Raw genomic sequence first — 18,768 nt, 5'->3', positions numbered from 1 at the left:
TACTGATTGGTCTGTCACATGAATGAAACATCATGCAAATATAACTTCTCTGTGTATAGCCGTATATAAGACAACTGCTGGGACTGCCCAGGCAGAGCTTCTGACACATTCACTATGGTGCATTAAGTTTGTTGGAACCTCTCCAGTGCGCTGACAAATAAACAATGATTAATTTAAGATTAACTTAGTGTCCCTGTGTAAGAATTTCATTGACACACTCTTGAAGGAGTTCCCACATATGCTGAGCACTTGTTGGCTGCTTCTCCTTCACTCTGCGGTCCAACTCATCCCTAACCATCTCAATTGGGTTGAGGACGGGTGATTGTGGAGGCCAGGTCATCTGATGCAGCACTCCATCACTCTCCTTCTTGGTCAAATACCCCACTTCACCATTTGGCAGTGTGACAGACAAATTTGGGTTGCCCGAATCAAACAAGTTGTCTAAATAGGCGACTTTAGGTCATCTCCATTGTAATATTCAGTGTTACAGTAACTACATACATTACCAGAATTGCCCTTGTAGCAGAAAGTGTATATGTTTATGATAAGTACTTGGTGGTACTGTATACACAGTAGTGCAGACCTGTCTTATTTTGATCAATTTGAATTACCTGAACCTTTGTTTAGCGAAAGGGACATTTAGCAGATGCTTTTATCCAAAGCTGTCTTACAGTTATCACATGTATTGTTGTCATGCAGGAATCGAACCCAGAACTGTGGTATTGCGAACACTATATGCTGCAAGTAACCAACTGAGCCATCACAATAACGCCTAGTGTACTCAATTTGGTGAAGAAGGCTACACACAACAATACACAAGCATTCACATGACGGAAATGAATGTTCCTCCCTTGTTATTTACAACAAAAGGTTATGTTACTTCCCAGTACCTTTACTTGGATTCCTTTGTACTAGCGTTCCTTCTTCTGCCGTCTGACGGAGGACAAGAAGTCTGAGAAGTTTTTCCGGGTATTCTACGACCGGATGAAGCTGGCCCAGCTGGAGATCAAAGCCACTGTGACAGTCAACACCAGCGACCTCGGCAACAGAAAGAGGGACGACGACGCCCCCGACAAGGAAGTGCCCATCCGCAAGAAAGGTCAGAGGTCAACTTCTTTTATTGTCAGTTATTGCATTTTAAGAGAGTAGGATGAAGTTACCCCTAGACACTGATCTAAGGTTTGTTTTTCTCTGAACACTTTAGCAATAAATACTAGCTGCCACAAAGAAGTCTTAATTTTATCCCCAGTACCTAGTTTGGTTCCTCTGTCATCCCTGTGTCTCTGCAGCCAAAGACTCAGCGGTGGTGGTGACAGAGGAAGCGAGAGAGCAGCTGCTGGAGGCATCGTCGGCCACTAAGAAAGCCTTCAACTCGTACCGCCGTGAGGCTGACCCAGAGGACCACTTCTCGGCGGCAGACGGCACGCCCAGCGCCGGGGACAAGAGCCAGGAAGATGGAGAGATGAGCTTCATCATTGTCATCATGCAGCCTATCCTGCGCTTCCTCCAGCTGCTCTGTGAGAACCACAACCGAGACCTGCAGGTCAGTTATTCAGCCAGCCCAACATCAGGGGAGCTAGCCCTCACAGCTAGCCTCTTAGCAGGACAAGTCATGTTCTATGGCAATAGTTATGAAGTTCACCGCTATGTCTTTAGTTCGCAGTGGTCGATTGTGTAAGTCGCTCTGGATAAGAATGTCTGCTAAATGACCAAAATGTAAATGTTAGGACTTTCTGCGTTGTGTTCTATGAGCCATTTAATATGGCTGTGAATGAACATGAAGTGCGTAGTCAGTACATGATATGGGAGTCATGAGATCGATGGTTCTATTCACTAATGGAGGCCTGGTGGTCACGTCTCCAATCTAACTGTTAGCTCAACACTATGGCGCTGTGTCACTATACCCAGTGACTCATGGATAGATATTCTCTGTGTTTTAAGGAGTCAGGGTCATCCTGTCCTCAGTTTGATGTTAACTGGAATGTTCTTTAGTCACACTTTCAATGCACATTTGCCTTTCAATACGTAATGTAATTTTTTCTGAATGAAATAAAAAATGTTATGTATAAAATATGCAAACCGCTGTATTCTTACCCTCCCTTGGTCCCTCTCCAGAACTTTCTGCGGTGTCAGAACAATAAGAACAACTATAATCTGGTGTGTGAGACGCTGCAGTTCCTGGACTGTATCTGTGGCAGCACCACGGGAGGCCTGGGTCTACTGGGCCTCTACATCAATGAGAAGAACGTGGCTCTCATCAACCAGACAGTGGAGAGCCTGACCGAGTACTGCCAAGGACCCTGCCACGAGAACCAGGTACTGGCCTTTAGAACCACAGCTATGTATGGGCTCTTGTCATTAGAACCAACTAACTGTGGGCCTGTGTCATTTTGTCATTAGAACTACAAACAGATACAGTGGGCCCATCCCGTAAGAACTAGCTACAAGAACATATGCATACCATATGAAGCAGTTATGGACTCCTATCCTGGGTCCACTTCTATTGTCATCATACTACTAATACTGTCTATGGATAGGTTGAGAGGGCCCTGACATGGATAACTAGTGACCTAGTGTAGTCCATGCAGCGCGTTTTATAAAATTGACTTTTATTGTTTCCTTGCAGAACTGCATCGCCACCCATGAGTCCAATGGCATTGACATCATCATCGCCCTGATACTGAATGACATCAACCCACTGGGGAAGAAGAGGATGGACCTGGTGCTTGAACTCAAGGTGAGGCCTCCCTCTCAAAGGGTTTTGGTCACAAGTAGTGCACTATATGGGGAATAGGGTGCCATTTTGGACATAGGCTGGGTCTCCACACTGGACCTAGTAGTAAAAGATACTTTACTCCCTACTCTAGTAGATACTCTATCCCGGAGTGGAACTTCACAAACAGTGTGCTGCTGCTTTTGAAACCTAGACAACTCATGAATCTCTCCTAAGCTAGCTCCTTTGGTGCCAAACCAAATATCTGCAGATTGCATTTTCCCTCTAAGCCTTGTGGATTCTGCCTGTTTTCTTTGGAAGGAGGAACAGAAACGGCTTAGAAAGATTTGATCTTCAACTTTATACGTATCTCATGACTATGACATAACGTTTACATGATAACAAACTATTATCTCAGTTATTTCTCTCTTTCTCTCTCTGTAGTGTTTTTAGTGTAATGAGGATGTCTTATTAAAGACAAAAGTTTTTTTTAAAGTGTCTCTCTCTCTCTCTCTCTCTCTCTCTCTCAGAACAATGCCTCCAAATTGTTGTTGGCTATCATGGAGAGTCGCCATGACAGTGAGAATGCTGAGAGAATCCTGTACAACATGAGACCTAAGGAGCTGGTGAGCCCCCCCCCAAAAAAATCAAAATTGCACCCATAAGTCTCCCCACACAGGTGTAGGGCAATGAAGGTAATGGTTGTCTGGGTGGTGGTGAGATCCTCAGGTGGATGTGATCAAGAAGGCCTACCTGCAGGGAGAGGTGGAGTTTGAGGATCCCGAAGAGGATGACGACAGCGGGGAGGAGGAGGAGCATGATGCTGCCTCCCCCAGGAACGTGGGCCACAACATCTACATCTTGGCCCACCAGGTAGAGGACAGGGCCTAGTTTACCATAATGACACATTTAGAAGCACATCGTTTTTTGAATAACCAACCATTTGATCCACAATTGATTGATATTACATTCAACTATTGGACCCAACCATTTGATCCAACCATTTGAGGGTCACAACAGTCAGATGCAGTTTTGCCTGCTATACTTCTCATGAGCGATTTGACCCCTTACTTGACTTCGACCCCTGTAGTTGGCACGCCACAACAAGGAGCTGCAGGTGATGCTGAAACCAGGAGGGACCAACGGAGAGGGAGACGAGGCTCTGGAGTTCTACGCCAAACACACTGCTCAGATAGAGGTCAGTGACATCAGTCAAACACACTCACACAGTGTATTAATTGAATATCTAACTGTCATTGACAAAGAAAAATATTTTTTCCATAGGGAAGTGTTTCATAATACTGGTCCTGTTAGTTCTAGGGCAAAAAACAAAATATGCACCCCTTTGGGTCTCCAGGACCAGCATTGGGGAAACTGCCATAGAGGGATTTCAGTTCCTCTTAATCTGATGTGGTTTAATGGAAATACTCAAAAGCCTGGAGCTAAATTCCACTGTCCAGCCACATGAGTGCTCTCCAACCAGGGGCCAGGTGGCTGGTCCACTCCACACCCATAGAGCTGACATTGACTGCGTGTGTTCCGGTGTGTGTCCTCCTCTCAGATTGTGCGTCATGACCGAACCATGGAGGAGATAGTGTTCCCTGTGCCCAACATCTGTGAGTTCCTGACCTGTGAGTCCAAACTGAGGGTGTACTACACCACTGAGAGGGACGAGCAGGGCAGCAAGATCAATGACTTCTTCCTTAGCGCAGAGGACCTCTTCAATGAGATGAACTGGCAGAAGAAACTAAGAGGTAGCTAGCTCTTCCAAATGGCTTCTCAGGAGTCATTCTATTACTCTACTTCCACTGTGACTGCATTAACTATATGCAGTCAAAAGAAAACATTTAATAAGAAGTTATGCCAAAACTTCGCAGTAATTCCTAGTGATATAATGATGTGACCCAGAGGAGCTGTCACAGGGATAGTATTAAGAGAGCCAGTGTCATCCTCTCACTGTTTTGACAGAAGTTAGTGTTTCACTTTTGGGAAATTCCATTTGAATTCAGTCACATTTTGACAGCATCCCTTTTGATTTAAACATAATTTTACGTACATGTTTGCCCATGGAAGAAGTGGTCAGAAAGTGACTCAAAGTTGACACATTTTTTCCCACCATACCATGAGATGTCTTCAACACTAGAAAAGATAAACGGTTGAGTTTGATATCATTTAAAATTAAAGTTTTAAACCTTTAAAGGGATACTTTGGGATTTTTACAATGAGGCCCATTATCTACATCCCCAGAGTCAGATGAACTCATGGATACCATTTTTATGCTATCCACTGGAAGTCTATGGGTATCAACTAGCATGCTAGCAGATACCAATAGACTTCCAGCTAACGCTAGTTAGCATTGGCTCACAAAACAACCTCCAACTTCCTTCATACTGGACACAGAGACATATAAATGGTATCCACGAGTTCATCTGACGCTGGAGAAGTAGATAAAGGGCCTCATTCTGTCTGTTCTAATATCTATATTTCTATGAGACTTCAATATGTTTCCTTTTTGTAGGATTGACAGTATATAATTTAAAACAACAAATATTCCCATTCAAGTCAACATTACCTGATATGTGGACCTCAACCATCTGTGTGGTTTGTGCCGTTCTGTGAAGGGAGTAGTACACAGCGTTGTACGATATCTTCATTTTCTTGGCAATTTCTCACATGGAATAGCCTTCATTTCTCAGAACAAGAATAGACTGACGAGTTTCAGAAGAAACGTCTTTGTTTCCGGCCATTTTGAGCCTGTAATCGAACCCACAAATGCTGATGCTCCAGATACTCAACTAGTCTAAAGAAGGCCAGTTGTATTGCTTCTTTAATCAGGGACAACAGTTTTCAGCTGTGCTAACATAATTGCAAAAGGGTTTTCTATTGGGCAATTAGCCTTTTAAAATGATAAACTTGGATTAGCTAACACAACATGCGATTGGCACACAGGAGTGATGGTTGCTAATAATGGGCCTCTGTACACCTATGTAGATATTCCGTAAAAAATCTGCCGTTTCCAGCTACAATAATCATTAACCATGTCTGCACTGTATTTCTGATCAACTTTTTGTTGTTTTAATCGACAAAAAATGTGCTTTTCTTTCAAAAATAAGGACATTTCTAAGTGACCCAAACTTTTGAATGGTAGTGTATATCTTATCTGTTTATCATTTCCAGTGATGAAGACCTGGATGTCTCATGGTATGGCGGGGTATTTTTTATTTTTTTTATTTTTTATTTCACCTTTATTTAACCAGGTAGGCTAGTTGAGAACAAGTTCTCATTTGCAACTGCGACCTGGCCAAGATAAAGCATAGCAGTGTGAACAGACAACACAGAGTTACACATGGAGTAAACAATTAACAAGTCAATAACACAGTAGAAAAAAAGGGGAGTCTATATACATTGTGTGCAAAAGGCATGAGGAGGTAGGCGAATAATTACAATTTTGCAGATTAACACTGGAGTGATAAATGATCAGATGGTCATGTACAGGTAGAGATATTGGTGTGCAAAAGAGCAGAAAAGTAAATAAATAAAAACAGTATGGGGATGAGGTAGGTAAAAATGGGTGGGCTATTTACCGATAGACTATGTACAGCTGCAGCGATTGGTTAACTGCTCAGATAACAGATGTTTGAAGTTGGTGAGGGAGATAAAAGTCTCCAACTTCAGCGATTTTTGCAATTCGTTCCAGTCACAGGCAGCAGAGAACAAAATAGGTACGCCCTAAGCACCTTTACCTCTTTAATGTTTTAGCGTTCAGGTCCAAAAAGTCACTTTCTGAGCAGTACTGCCATGGGCAAATATGTATGGAACTTTTTGTTCGATTCAAAGGGTTGCGGTCAAAAAGTGATTGAATTCAAATGGATTTACCCTAATAGCTCTTCTTTCCACTGTCTGTCAGTGGGCTGTTGGGGAATTTCCACTGAGGTGTGAAACATCTGTAACTGTATGACTCACTACTAAGAACACACACACACAAACACACACACTGAGCATCCACACAAGCACATGCCTAAACACTTTTTCCTCACTGTCAGACAAGCGAGAAAAGTCCCTCATCTATGTCTTCTTTTCCAATAAAACCAAACGGAATCAGAATAGTGACACACCAATAGCATCAATAAACTGTGCCAACAGGCCAGATTGACTGTCAGCTGTGGGGAGGGGACAGCCAGCCTCAGTAGAGGAAAGGTTACAGTGACATGTCTAAAGGTTGTGTCCTAAACCAACATGAACAGCAGTAAAAGTATCATCTTTGTTCATTTAATTATATTATAAGAATGTATTTGTGCTTTAGTACTGAGCCGTTCTATTGTTTCACACTTACAGTGTATCAGTGACTCGTACTGTATCACACAGCACTCAGCCACACACACACACCTCTGGCCTCCAGCTATACATACTACAGAATATACAGAGCCTGCTGTACAGTTTCATAACAAGCAAACAAATGTCCAATAGATTCACTCTTATTGGTAAAATGTGTAACTTCATGTTCATTCCCTCCCTCCCTCTTCTCTCTATCTACCTCTACCTCTCTCTCTCTACATCTGTCTCTAAACCTCTACCTCTCTCTCTTTCTCTACCTCTCTCTCTTTCTCTACCTCTTTCCCTACCTCTCTCTTTCTCTACCTCTCTCTACCTCTCTTTCTCTACCTCTCTCTACCTCTCTCTCTCTACCTCTCTCTCTACCTCTCTCTCTCTACCTCTCTCTCTACCTCTCTACCTCTTTCTCTACCTCTCTCTCTACCTCTTTCTCTTTCTCTACCTCTCTCTCTACCTCTCTACCTCTACCTCTTTACCTCTCTACCTCTCTCTACCTCTCTACCTCTCTCTCTCTCTCTCTCTTCTCTCTCTCTCTCTTCTCTCCCTCTCTACCTCTCTCTCTTCTCTCCCTCTACCTCTCTCTCTACCTCTCTCTCTCTCTCTCTCTCTCTCTCTACCTCTCTCTCTCTCTACCTCTCTTTCTCTCTTTCTCTACCTCTCTCTCTACCTCTCTCTCAACCTGTCTCTCTCTACTTCTCTACCTCTTTCTCTCTACCTCTTTCTCTCTCTCTCTACCTCTACCTCTCTCTACCTCTCCCTCTCTCTACCTCTCCTTCTCTCTCTACCTCTCTCTCTCTACCTCTACCTCTAATGCCCTCTCTCTCTCTCTACCTCTACCTCTTTCTACCTCTACCTCTCTCTCTACACCTCTCTCTCTCTCTCTCTCTGTCTCTGTCTCTCTCTCTGACTCTGACTCTGACTCTGACTCTGACTCTCTTTCTGACTCTCACTCTGACTCTCTCTGACTCTCTCTCCTCTCTGTCTCTCTCTCTGTCTCTCTCTCTCTCTGTCTCTCTCTGACTCTCTCTCTGACTCTCTCTCTGACTCTCTCTCTCTGACTCTCTCTGACTCTCTCTCTCTGACTCTCTCTCTCTCTCTCTCTCTCTCTCTCTCTCTCTCTCTGACTCTCTCTCCTCTCTGTCTCTACCTCTCCCTCTCTCTCTCTCTCTCCCTCTCTCTCTCTCTCTGACTCTCGCTCCTCTCTGTCTCTACCTCTCTCTCTCCCTCTCTCTCCTCTAGCCCAGCCTGTGTTGTACTGGTGTTCCAGAAACATGTCATTCTGGAGTAACATCTCCTTCAACCTGGCCGTTCTCATGAACCTCCTGGTGGCCTTCTTCTACCCCCTGGAGGGTTTGCGTGAAGGTCAGTCACCTGACTTTCGACATTTACATTTTTTATAAACTTTACGGTAATGTACTGTTAAACCAAAGTTTCTTTGGAAATTATGTTAACATACTGTACTTTTTTAAACAGTAGGTTACAGGCAACTGGCTGCCAGTAAGATACTGTAAAGACAAAAGGATATGTTTTTACAGTGTATATGTGTGTAGTGTTGGTAAGAAAACACTTTTACAAATGAACCATTGTCTACACGTACTGTAGCTGTTCACTAGGGACATCATCTGTATCTTCAGTCAGTGCTAAGACTCTTCCCTGTACATGAAGGAGTTAAGAGATTTCAGGTTTCCGCTGTTTCCATTGCTGATTCTTTCATGTGTGTTGAGCCATGGTCTGTTTATGTGGGCACTCCGGCCACGGCTCTGTTCCCCTCAGAGATCAAGCAAGTTTGTATATCCCTTTGAGGTGCTGCTGTAGAACATCGGGTCAGAGGAAGGTTGCGTGAGCCGCACACACAACACTGAGGGCCAAAAACAGTGGTATGATCCAGCCCAGTTGCACTGCATCACTTGGACTTCTACATGTATCTCAGTGCAACTGGATTGCTAAGATTTTCTCCTTCGTGCTCTTTTGTAAGTGTTTGTAACACAGCTACTTTTGCACTATGGAACATTATGAGTGCACAACAACAGTAAATATTTCCAAACGGTGTACCAGTAAGTGTATGTATTTGGCATTCTGATCTTTGTGGTTCAGAAATAAAAATATTTTTGTGACATTTTGGCCTCAGAAAAGTCACCCATAATCCTTTGCCTGGCCTTCACTTCCCAAACTTCCCCTGGCCCAGTAATCTCCTACCTTCCTTCCCCTCTGACCCGTTGCCCTGCTGAAAAAATAGCAGCTTTCGTTGTGTTGTCACTGGTGACCAGTCTTCACTGTGTTTTGGACACTGGACTTACCGTACCAGCATATGCTTGTCACCCACAAAACCAACATCAAGTCACATTATGCTCACTTGCAAAGTGATGTCTCGTTCCTATTGTACTCTAACCTGAGTGAGGACATCCAACAATTTTGAACTTTGATTCACCCAAAATATGCATTCAGAATTACCACTAGGAATATAAAGTGGATGAATGAGACAACCTAAACTGGAACAACCATTTCAGTAACGGGTACAATATATCCAACTAACATATTGGATTAGTTTAGAAAAATGTATGTTATTTTTCTTTGTGTACCATAAGATCAATGAATTGATTAATTCATCAGTCAATGTACATGCAACAACACAGATATTGAAACAAATAATTCTATAACTCAATCTGCAATAGAGCATGCTGGGAAATATCATAATGATGGGCATGGTTTTGCAGACCAGCTACTAGACAATGCTGGAGCAGAATATACAAACTATATTTTTTCGGGGTTCCTTGTCAGGGCTGAGGGTGACATGTATAACCATTATTATTTTCTAAAACATTTTGAGTGGAAGGGTTCATTACTGCTGTGATGGTTGTGAAGAACCATCCTGTTATTTCCCTCTCCACCATGTTTTCCTTTTATGCAATGAAATGCTATACTGTTTAAGTTCCTGTCATTTTATGGTACAATACAGGCTACTGGTTGCAGTGAAAGTAAGGTGAACAACAAGTTACTGTATTTTTACAGCTGAATAAAGGTGTTGCTATAAAATGCTGGTTACTTGAGACGATACCTAATTTGGGATTTAATCTCACAACCTCTCGGTTGCTATTGACTAGAAGTTCCTGCTACGCCAGCAGGTCTGTGGGTATGACAGAGATTTGCCCACACATTTAATGGCAAGAATACATTTCTGCGCTTTGCTAAAATGTGCCCAGAATTAAGTCAATAATTGTTTGATTATCTGACAACAACAATGTAAAAATAGCAGTGCTTTTAGGGACACTTGATGTAAAGTGTGCATAAATGCTTTGGGGATTTGAACTTGCAAGCTTTTGGGTGGAAGTGCATTATTGTTTTAGCAGTGCCACCAGGCACATCTTTATTACCAAGAATGTATATCCACACAATCTCAAGATTAGGATACAGTTAGGTACAAAAAGGTCAAAGGTACACATAAGGTACCTTCAGAGGTACACATAGGAACTCACCGGGTACTGGTTCCTTTTTGGGTACATGTGTGGATAATCTAGTATAATGGTTCATTTTTTTACCCAATATTTTGAATATAAGGTACTATCACCACTGCATTTTGAAATGTAGGTGGGGGCAATGTATCAATGGGCCCCATTTAGCATATTTGGGCAGCTTTTTCTAATATATTTTTGACAACTGTCAGTGGAAGTGTAGTACCAGTTTAGGTGGTTGATGGTTATGTTGTCGAAGGTTGTACCTCTTTAAACACTGTCAGGCAGTCTTTGTTCAGCTTTGTGACATTAAAGAGCTGACAGGTTACTGATCAGGTGCCAGATGTCAGTAAGTTATTGTAAAATTCACAAAAAAACAGAATGAAGTAACTTACTTGCAACTAGCTGCCAGCTGGATTACAGCGTCTAACATTAGTTGACAACTACTAAGCATTCGTTGATGAACACACTTGGGACCCCACCTTACCTTGCCTCAACCTCTTGGTTGGCAGAAAACTGACCTTCCTGCCATACCATCAGGTCAGTGAGGGTGACAGAGATCAGCCAAAAAAAACAATGAAGGCTGGTCACCAGTGAACACACAACAAAGGCTGGTCACCAGTGAAAACACAACAAAGGGTGGTCACCAGTGAAAACACAACAAAGGGTGGTTACCAGTGGAAACACAACAAAGGGTGGTCACCAGTGAAAACACAACAAAGGGTGGTCACCAGTGAAAACACAACAAAGGGTGGTCACCAGTGAAAACACAACAAAGGGTGGTCGCCAGTGGAAACACAACAAAGGGTGGTCACCAGTGGAAACACAACAAGGTGGTCACCAGTGGAAACACAACAAAGGGTGGTTACCAGTGGAAACACAACAAAGGGTGGTTGGTTACCAGTGGAAACACAACAAAGGGTGGTTACCAGTGGAAACACAACAAAGGGTGGTTACCAGTGGAAACACAACAAAGGGTGGTTACCAGTGGAAACACAACAAAGGGTGGTTACCAGTGGAAACACAACAAAGGGTGGTTACCAGTGGAAACACAACAAAGGGTGGTTACCAGTGGAAACACAACAAAGGGTGGTTACCAGTGGAAACACAACAAAGGGTGGTTACCAGTGGAAACACAACAGAATTTTGTCACCAGGGAAAACACAACCAGGGCTGGTCACTAGTAAAAACACAATGAATGCTTGTCACCAGTGAAAAAACAATGAAGGCTGGTCTGCTAGCATAAACAGCTAGACCATGCTGTTTTCCCAGCAGAACAAAGTAGACCATGCTGGTCAGACCAGCTTGGCCGGCATGGACCAGCTTAAAATGTGTGCTGGTCTATGCATTTTTCTTTTCAGCAGAGTGACCTCTAGTCACTTGACTGGGATCAGGACTCACTCACTGTCCCAGTTCTTCACTGAGCCATTTAAACACTTCAGCACAACCTTTCATTGGCTTCTGTAAAGCACATCTTAAAGCTAACCTCTTTTGATGCACCCAGTTCTGTTCAAACACTTGAAGAAATGCATAACACTCAAAAACTTCCAAGGCCCTTTCTAATGTGGAAAGTTCATATACATTGGCTCATTGACATTAGTCTTATCCAGAGAGTGCTGCTATACAGGCCGTTTACCCAGTACGGTCAGAGATGAGGTAATTACTGGGGTGGCAGGTAGCCTAGTGGTAAGAGCGTTGAACTAGTAACTGGAAGGTTGCAAGATCGAATCCCCGAGCTGACAATGTATAAACCTGTCGTTCTGCCCCTAAACAAGGCAGTTAACCCACTGTTCCTAGGCCGTCATTGAAAATAAGAGTTTGTAAAAGTATAAAGGAAAAATAAGAACTGAGTGGAGCAGAATGGCTGTGGGTGAGGCCTCTCCTGTTGACTACAGCAGTATTACAGCATAGTACAGTGTGTGCCTGTGTGTGCGTTTCCCTCCCTACAGTACAGTAGAGCTGTGTGAAGAGCGAGAGGGTATCATGTGACACCCCACATACCTTTGGCCTAGTTCTTGTGTGTTTACAAATACACACGCTATTACAAATATTTACATATTTACACACTATTTTTGGGGGTCGGACACACACACACCCCTCCAGCAGCCCCCAGCCAGTCAGTCATGAATCTTTCAGTAGAATATTTTTAGAGGCAGTGGTAGTTATGTAAGTGGCACCTGTCATGTGAGAGGGAGGGAGTAACTGTCATTCTCTCGCTCTTCTTTCTCCTCTCTCTCTCTCTTTCACTCTTGCTGTCTCCCTTCATTCTTTTTATTTTCCATTTTTGCTCCTCTTCTTCCTTCTTTACCTCTCTTCTCTCTACTTCTCCCTCTCTCTTTTTCTTCTGCCCTAATTTCCCACCCCCGTTCCCATGCACCACAGTCACACACGGGCTGGGAATTGCCAGGGACCTCATGATACAATATTATCACTATACTTAAGTGCCGATACGATATCTATTGCGATTCTCATGATTCTATATGTATTGCGGTTCAATATTGCGATTTGATGTTCCAAACATATTGCTCACTACATGTCTGCTGCAGAGAGACGGGAGAGCGTAAGAAAATGAGTTTTGGTCAGTCTTGGAAATAAAACTACTGCAAACATGTTGGCTCACTATTTCAAGAGAGAATGGAGGATGAAAAAGTTTTGGCGCAGCTACTTTTTAATTTATTTTCACAAATCGATACAAAGTATTAATAGACTGTAATATCATCCAGTAAATATCGATTTCACCCACTCCCCCCTCATCACTAATACAAACACACCTGCCAGTAGTAAGCTCCTGGTTTAGTGAATGGGGCTGTTTACAGAACCAGGTCTTTGCGTGGCCCTTTTTTACACGCCTAGTTCAGGTTGGGGTGGGGGGCTGCTGGTGCTGGGGGGATGCGATTGGTTCGGTGGTAGTGACGGCAGAGCCACATGAAACCCTATGACTGTCACATTAATCCAGGATTTACCCCTGGATCAAGGGGAGCATCAGGTAGGCTTCTCTCTAAAGCCCCACTAAGGAAAACACACTCAAGTGTGTCCTACTTTTTTAGGGTTATGTAACATGCTCTGTTTGAGTTCAAAGTGCAGCTCCTCAAAGTCCCCAGGTGGCTGCTGGTAGTCAGAGATCAGGGAAAAGCCTCTTGGTCTTAATGTGCACCGTCATTTTCAATCTCAAGTGCCTTTCAGTATAACTATGAGCTAATGTTATTGCATTATTTATTACATCATTCTTATATGGAGAGATTGTTTGTAAGTGGGGATTGTAGGCTGACAAGATAGGTGTGTGTGTGTGTGTGTGTGTGTTTGTGTGTGTGTGTGTGTGTGTGTCTTTGTGTCTATTAATGCTTAATGGCCCAGTGTACTCAAAATTCAGTTTTCCTGTGTTTTGTATCATACATCATTGTACAACCAGTGTTGGCAAAACATTTTCAGTGTGATCCGCTATTGGCTCCTTGTTTTGTCTCTAGAAGTCAATAGGTGACATTTTGTCAAGGCTGCGACGACATCACAGCACCAATTGACCAAAATTGCGTTTTCGCCCACTCTCACGCATCTCACCCCCTCGCCTTGTGCTTCTCTACCTGTGTGCGCGCCGTTGCTGTGACTCATGTTGCACAAACAGCTTCTCCTATTCTCGTTTGCGGAAGAATTGAGTGGGAAAAGTTGCTAAATGCTATCAAAACCATAGACTCTCTCGGTGTCCAAACTCCCCAAAAGCAGCCTGAAAAGTAGCTAAATTTATCACTATAATGTTTTACCAATAAAAGTTGCTGGAAGGGGTCTGAAAACTCGCTAAATATAGCAACAGTCGCTAAGTTAATAGACCAATAACAAAGAGTTCCAAAACTCTGCTAATAACAGCTATTTTTCAGGTTATATATCCCTCCCATTAGGCCCATCCAAGTAGATCTCTCACTCTGTCCTAGATAAAAAAGCTATTTATTTATGTTTCTATTTGACAATTTGTGAAGTCCACAAAGCATATTGCATGTACCCTACTATATAGATCTAGAACCACGGAGAGTTTCTGAAAGTCGCAAAGAAAACAGAAGCTCCCGCGTGTATTCCAGCACCATTTCAACTTCAACATTTCAACATCATATATCACCTATGTTAAGTCTTGTACAGTGACATCTAAAAGATGGGGTCTAATCAAAGTAAGCTAAATATGTGGCTGTCCATGGTTCTGATTGTGTGCCTGCGTGCAAGTAGAAAAAGCATGTTGACTCACCCAACTTGTAGAGAAACTACGATGCCATCCTCCTCTCTTTAATGTTGACGAAACGGTCTATGACTCTGTCATACAGTATACACTTTTTATTTTATGCTGGCTATGCTTGCTCGCTAGGCTAACTTCCTTTCATGGGAAACATTAGCTAGTTAACATTAGCCTTCTACATCTAGTTACATATTGAACTTCCATCCTCTCAGTCCAGGGGCACAATGTATGAATTTATGGTTGGATCAGAATTGCCGTTATAATCAATGGCCAGTATGGAGAATGAAGTAAAAGTCCAAATCCCTATCTTCATCCATGGTTAATTTAGGAAAGGGCCAATTTTATCTAGCGAGCTACCGGAGGACAACAACAAAATGAGATGCAACAATTCAAGTTGTTTCTGTCAATGACGTAGTTCTCTCTCGACGCGATGTGATAGAAGTGAAGCCAAATGTTTCTCTTTTCAGGACCATTCGGTTGCGCTCACTCAGCTTAGCTCAGTGTTGATTGGCGTTATATTTTATACTTTTTTTATCACGGGAGGCCAAATACTTGCTAGCTTCCCTTTCATTCAATGCTGCAGGCAGCAACATTGTCATACTCTTTTTGACCAGACCGCATCAGACAGATGGCCTACACATACAGAGGGGCGATGTTGTGTGCTTTCTCCAGTGAGATACATTCAGCCTCTTGTGAATTGAAGGAAAATTATGAAAACACAGAGACAAAAGATACTTTTTCATTTAAAAAAAAACGTTTTTTGGGATGCCTGGCCTTCACATCCATTTTTTGGGATGCCTGGCCTTCGCATCCATTTTTTGGGATGCCTGGCCTTTGCATCCATTTTTTGGGATGCCTGGCCTTCGCATCCATTTTTTGGGATGCCTGGCCTTCGCATCCATTTTTTGGGATGCCTGGCCTGCGCATCCATTAATACACTCCACTGGCGTGTGTGTATGCTTATGTGTGTTTGTGTCCTCGGCAGGTACCCTGGAGCCCCACCTGTCTGCCCTGCTCTGGGTGGGCATGTTGGCATTGTTGGCCATCGTGGTGGCCATGCCCCAGCCCCTGGGGGTCCGAACCCTCATCATCGCCACCATCATCCGCCTCATCTTCTCCGTGGGCCTGCAGCCCACCCTGTTTCTGCTGGGAGCATTCAACGTATGTCTGCATGGGGAAACTTGTGTGAATGACTTTATTGTATCATAAGTCACACACTTCGTCTTTTTTTCCATGTGCTCCAATGTGAATGGTCTTGCTAGTCTTCAGTAGGCTCCCCCCACTCCTCCATACCCCCAGCCCCAGGTACTCCCTTCACACCTCACTCAACAACCCATACCCACCCTTTTGCCCACTACCCACATACCTTGTCCACATGCCCCCTCCATGCAGACCTCTCTCCAGTGCTCAGTCTGCCTGTGGTGTCACTCCCTGGCGTGGCTCGCTCACTGGCCTGGCTTGAGTGTTTGGTCGGTCAGCTGGGAAATGCACCACTAGACACTGGAGGAGGCTGACACCCCACCTGCAGCCACCAAAAATTCCTTAGAACTGCCCCTTTCACACAGCCTGCTCCCTGTGTGTCCTCAAATGGGCTCTTCTACCTTCCTCTCCTCCCTCTGTCTGTCTCCCTTCGCTCCCTGTAGCTGGGAGACCGCTACCCCACACTCATCTACTGAACCCCAGTATTACTAAAAACCTACTATACTAAGAACAATCCAATGCTAATCCATGAAATGCCTGTCCTATATTATCATGTTGTGTCTTATGGTCATCATGGATCATCATGTAGTGCATGTCCAAGGAGAATATTGACAATTTATGTAGAGAGAGACCTAAAATATTCTATGCCTTGTTTTATAAGACATAATGAAGGCTTATACATGCTTACAACAAGTTATAAAGCATTATGGCTGGATACTTTACTTAAAGTGTTACCTTCCATTCCAATAATGGTGAGGTCTCACTTGTGAAGGTCTTCTGACCTCAATGTGGGATTTCCTGAATGAAATAAAAGTTAGGTTTATATTTATAATCATAATTTTATCTATCGTGTCCCTGCAGGTGTGTAATAAGACCATCTTCCTGATGAGTTTTGTGGGGAACAGAGGGACGTTCACACGGGGCTACAAGGCCATGATCCTGGACGTTGAGTTCCTCTACCACCTAATGTACCTCATCATCTGTAGCCTGGGGGTCTTTGTCCATGTCTTCTTCTACAGCCTACTGGTGAGCACATCTATACATTTACATATATATTCTGTATATTAATATATATGGCTGATGGTGAGCGCACAGTTACACTTAATAGGAAGCTGTCCAGGGACATTAGCGTATGTTCTGGTGTGTGCATGCAGGCGCAAACACACACACAGGGTATTTAAGGACAGTGGCTTTTAATGAACAGGAACTGGCTTAGGATATGTTGTTGGGGAGTTGAGTGGTGCTTGCTGGTGTTTTATGTGTCAGGCGTACTGCATGTGCCAGTCTGGATGTTTTCCATTCAGTAACTAACTCTGAGGCCCAGGGGCTTTTTATTTTTTTATTTAACTTTTATTTAACTAGGCAAGACAGTTAAGAACAAATTCTTATTTACAATGACGTTCTACCCCGGCCAAACCCTCCCCTAACCCGGACGACGCTGGGCCAATTGTGCGCCCGGGAACGGCCGGTTGTGATAAAGTCCGGGAACGAACTCGGGTCTGTAGTGATGCCTCTAGCACTGCAATGCAGTGCCTCAGACCGCTGCGCCACTCAGGATGCAGAAAATGTCCATGTGAATGATAGGATATACTGCTGAAAAGTTATGTACGTCCTGTCATAGAGAAAATGGCTGGGAATCTGCTCAGGAAAAAAGAACGGCTATGAAAGAAGACGCGTAAAAATGCGTAAAAATGATTCTGTTTTTGGACAAATGTATCAATCCCTCTTACACTTTATCTTTCTTAACCAGAATATATTTATCTCACAAAAAAGTATAATTCCAAACAGATATTGAACAAATAATAATTCCTAAATGCTTCCATGCTGTTTCTATATTAGGTCTAACTATAACTCTGTGTTAACTCTGTATTGTGTCTCTCGTGCAGCTCTTTGACCTGGTGTACAGGGAGGAGACTCTACTGAACGTGATAAAGAGTGTGACCCGTAACGGTCGCTCCATCGTGCTGACAGCAGTGCTGGCCCTCATCCTGGTCTACCTGTTCTCCATCGTGGGGTACATCTTCTTCAAGGATGACTTCATCCTGGAGGTGGATCGCATCCCCAACACCACCCTGGGTGAGGACAAGGAGGAGACCATAGAAATATAATTACTATTTGTTTTACTGCTATGGGGACACACAATATGGCAGCCAGTCCACCCATTGTGGCATAATTAATCTGAATGGGGATGCCCGTTCCATTCCTTCCAATTCTATAGAGCAGACCAGGAATGTTTATTAGCCTGGTCCTAGATCTGTTTGGGCCGTCTTGCCAACTCCTCAACTCCAAAGGAGTTGGCAAAACAGCGATAACAGATCTGGGACCAGGCTAGATGTTTATGGTCTGTTGATAGGAGTTGCACATAGTTACACAACAACCAAATTTCCCTCACACCCTGGAAAGCCATAACAGTACAGGGACAAGGAAAACAATATAATAGTGTTATCTGGAGGTGTTGTTCATCTAGTTGCCATTAACACACGTTGCTACCTAACCTGATGTCTTTTATAGAGAACGGAGCCAGTTTGGCCAATGAGATGGTGTCTGCTGGGATGTGTCGGTCTGAGACTGGAGAGAACAACTGCACCACAGAGCTCCAAGTGGAAGGTACAATACAGTAAAACTATATACAATAATGATAACCTAAGGTGAAAGGGCAATTAGATGTTGTGTGTGTATTAACCCTCTTCCCTGTCACTCTCCCTCAGACTTTGTGGAGGACAGGGAGGATGGCAAGGAGCGTACGTGTGACTCTCTGCTCATGTGTATCGTCACTGTGCTGAGCCATGGCCTGAGGAGTGGAGGGGGGGTTGGAGACGTCCTGAGAAAGCCCTCCAAAGAGGTAAACAGACAGACCA

General features: G+C 43.6%; 1 protein-coding gene across 3 annotated transcripts in view; it reads left to right on the top strand.

Moving 5' to 3' along the window:
- LOC112262812 (inositol 1,4,5-trisphosphate receptor type 1) overlaps window positions 1–18,768 on the top strand; it is a 160,083-nt gene that overhangs the window by 127,535 nt on the left and 13,780 nt on the right. For all 3 annotated transcript variants that reach the window (XM_042297436.1, XM_042297427.1, XM_042297424.1), the window contains 14 exons: window positions 916–1,099; window positions 1,290–1,543; window positions 2,116–2,316; window positions 2,627–2,737; window positions 3,244–3,339; window positions 3,443–3,586; window positions 3,804–3,911; window positions 4,275–4,467; window positions 8,285–8,407; window positions 15,696–15,871; window positions 16,772–16,936; window positions 17,797–17,986; window positions 18,422–18,517; window positions 18,619–18,752. In XM_042297436.1, the coding sequence (XP_042153370.1) occupies window positions 916–1,099; window positions 1,290–1,543; window positions 2,116–2,316; window positions 2,627–2,737; window positions 3,244–3,339; window positions 3,443–3,586; window positions 3,804–3,911; window positions 4,275–4,467; window positions 8,285–8,407; window positions 15,696–15,871; window positions 16,772–16,936; window positions 17,797–17,986; window positions 18,422–18,517; window positions 18,619–18,752 (2,175 nt within the window). The remainder of the gene's footprint in view (window positions 1–915; window positions 1,100–1,289; window positions 1,544–2,115; window positions 2,317–2,626; window positions 2,738–3,243; window positions 3,340–3,442; window positions 3,587–3,803; window positions 3,912–4,274; window positions 4,468–8,284; window positions 8,408–15,695; window positions 15,872–16,771; window positions 16,937–17,796; window positions 17,987–18,421; window positions 18,518–18,618; window positions 18,753–18,768) is intronic.

This window comes from Oncorhynchus tshawytscha, linkage group LG02, assembly GCF_018296145.1.
Source record: "Oncorhynchus tshawytscha isolate Ot180627B linkage group LG02, Otsh_v2.0, whole genome shotgun sequence".
In the NCBI taxonomy this organism is placed as follows: Eukaryota; Metazoa; Chordata; class Actinopteri; order Salmoniformes; family Salmonidae; genus Oncorhynchus; species Oncorhynchus tshawytscha.
This window is presented reverse-complemented; position numbering and strand designations above follow the sequence as displayed.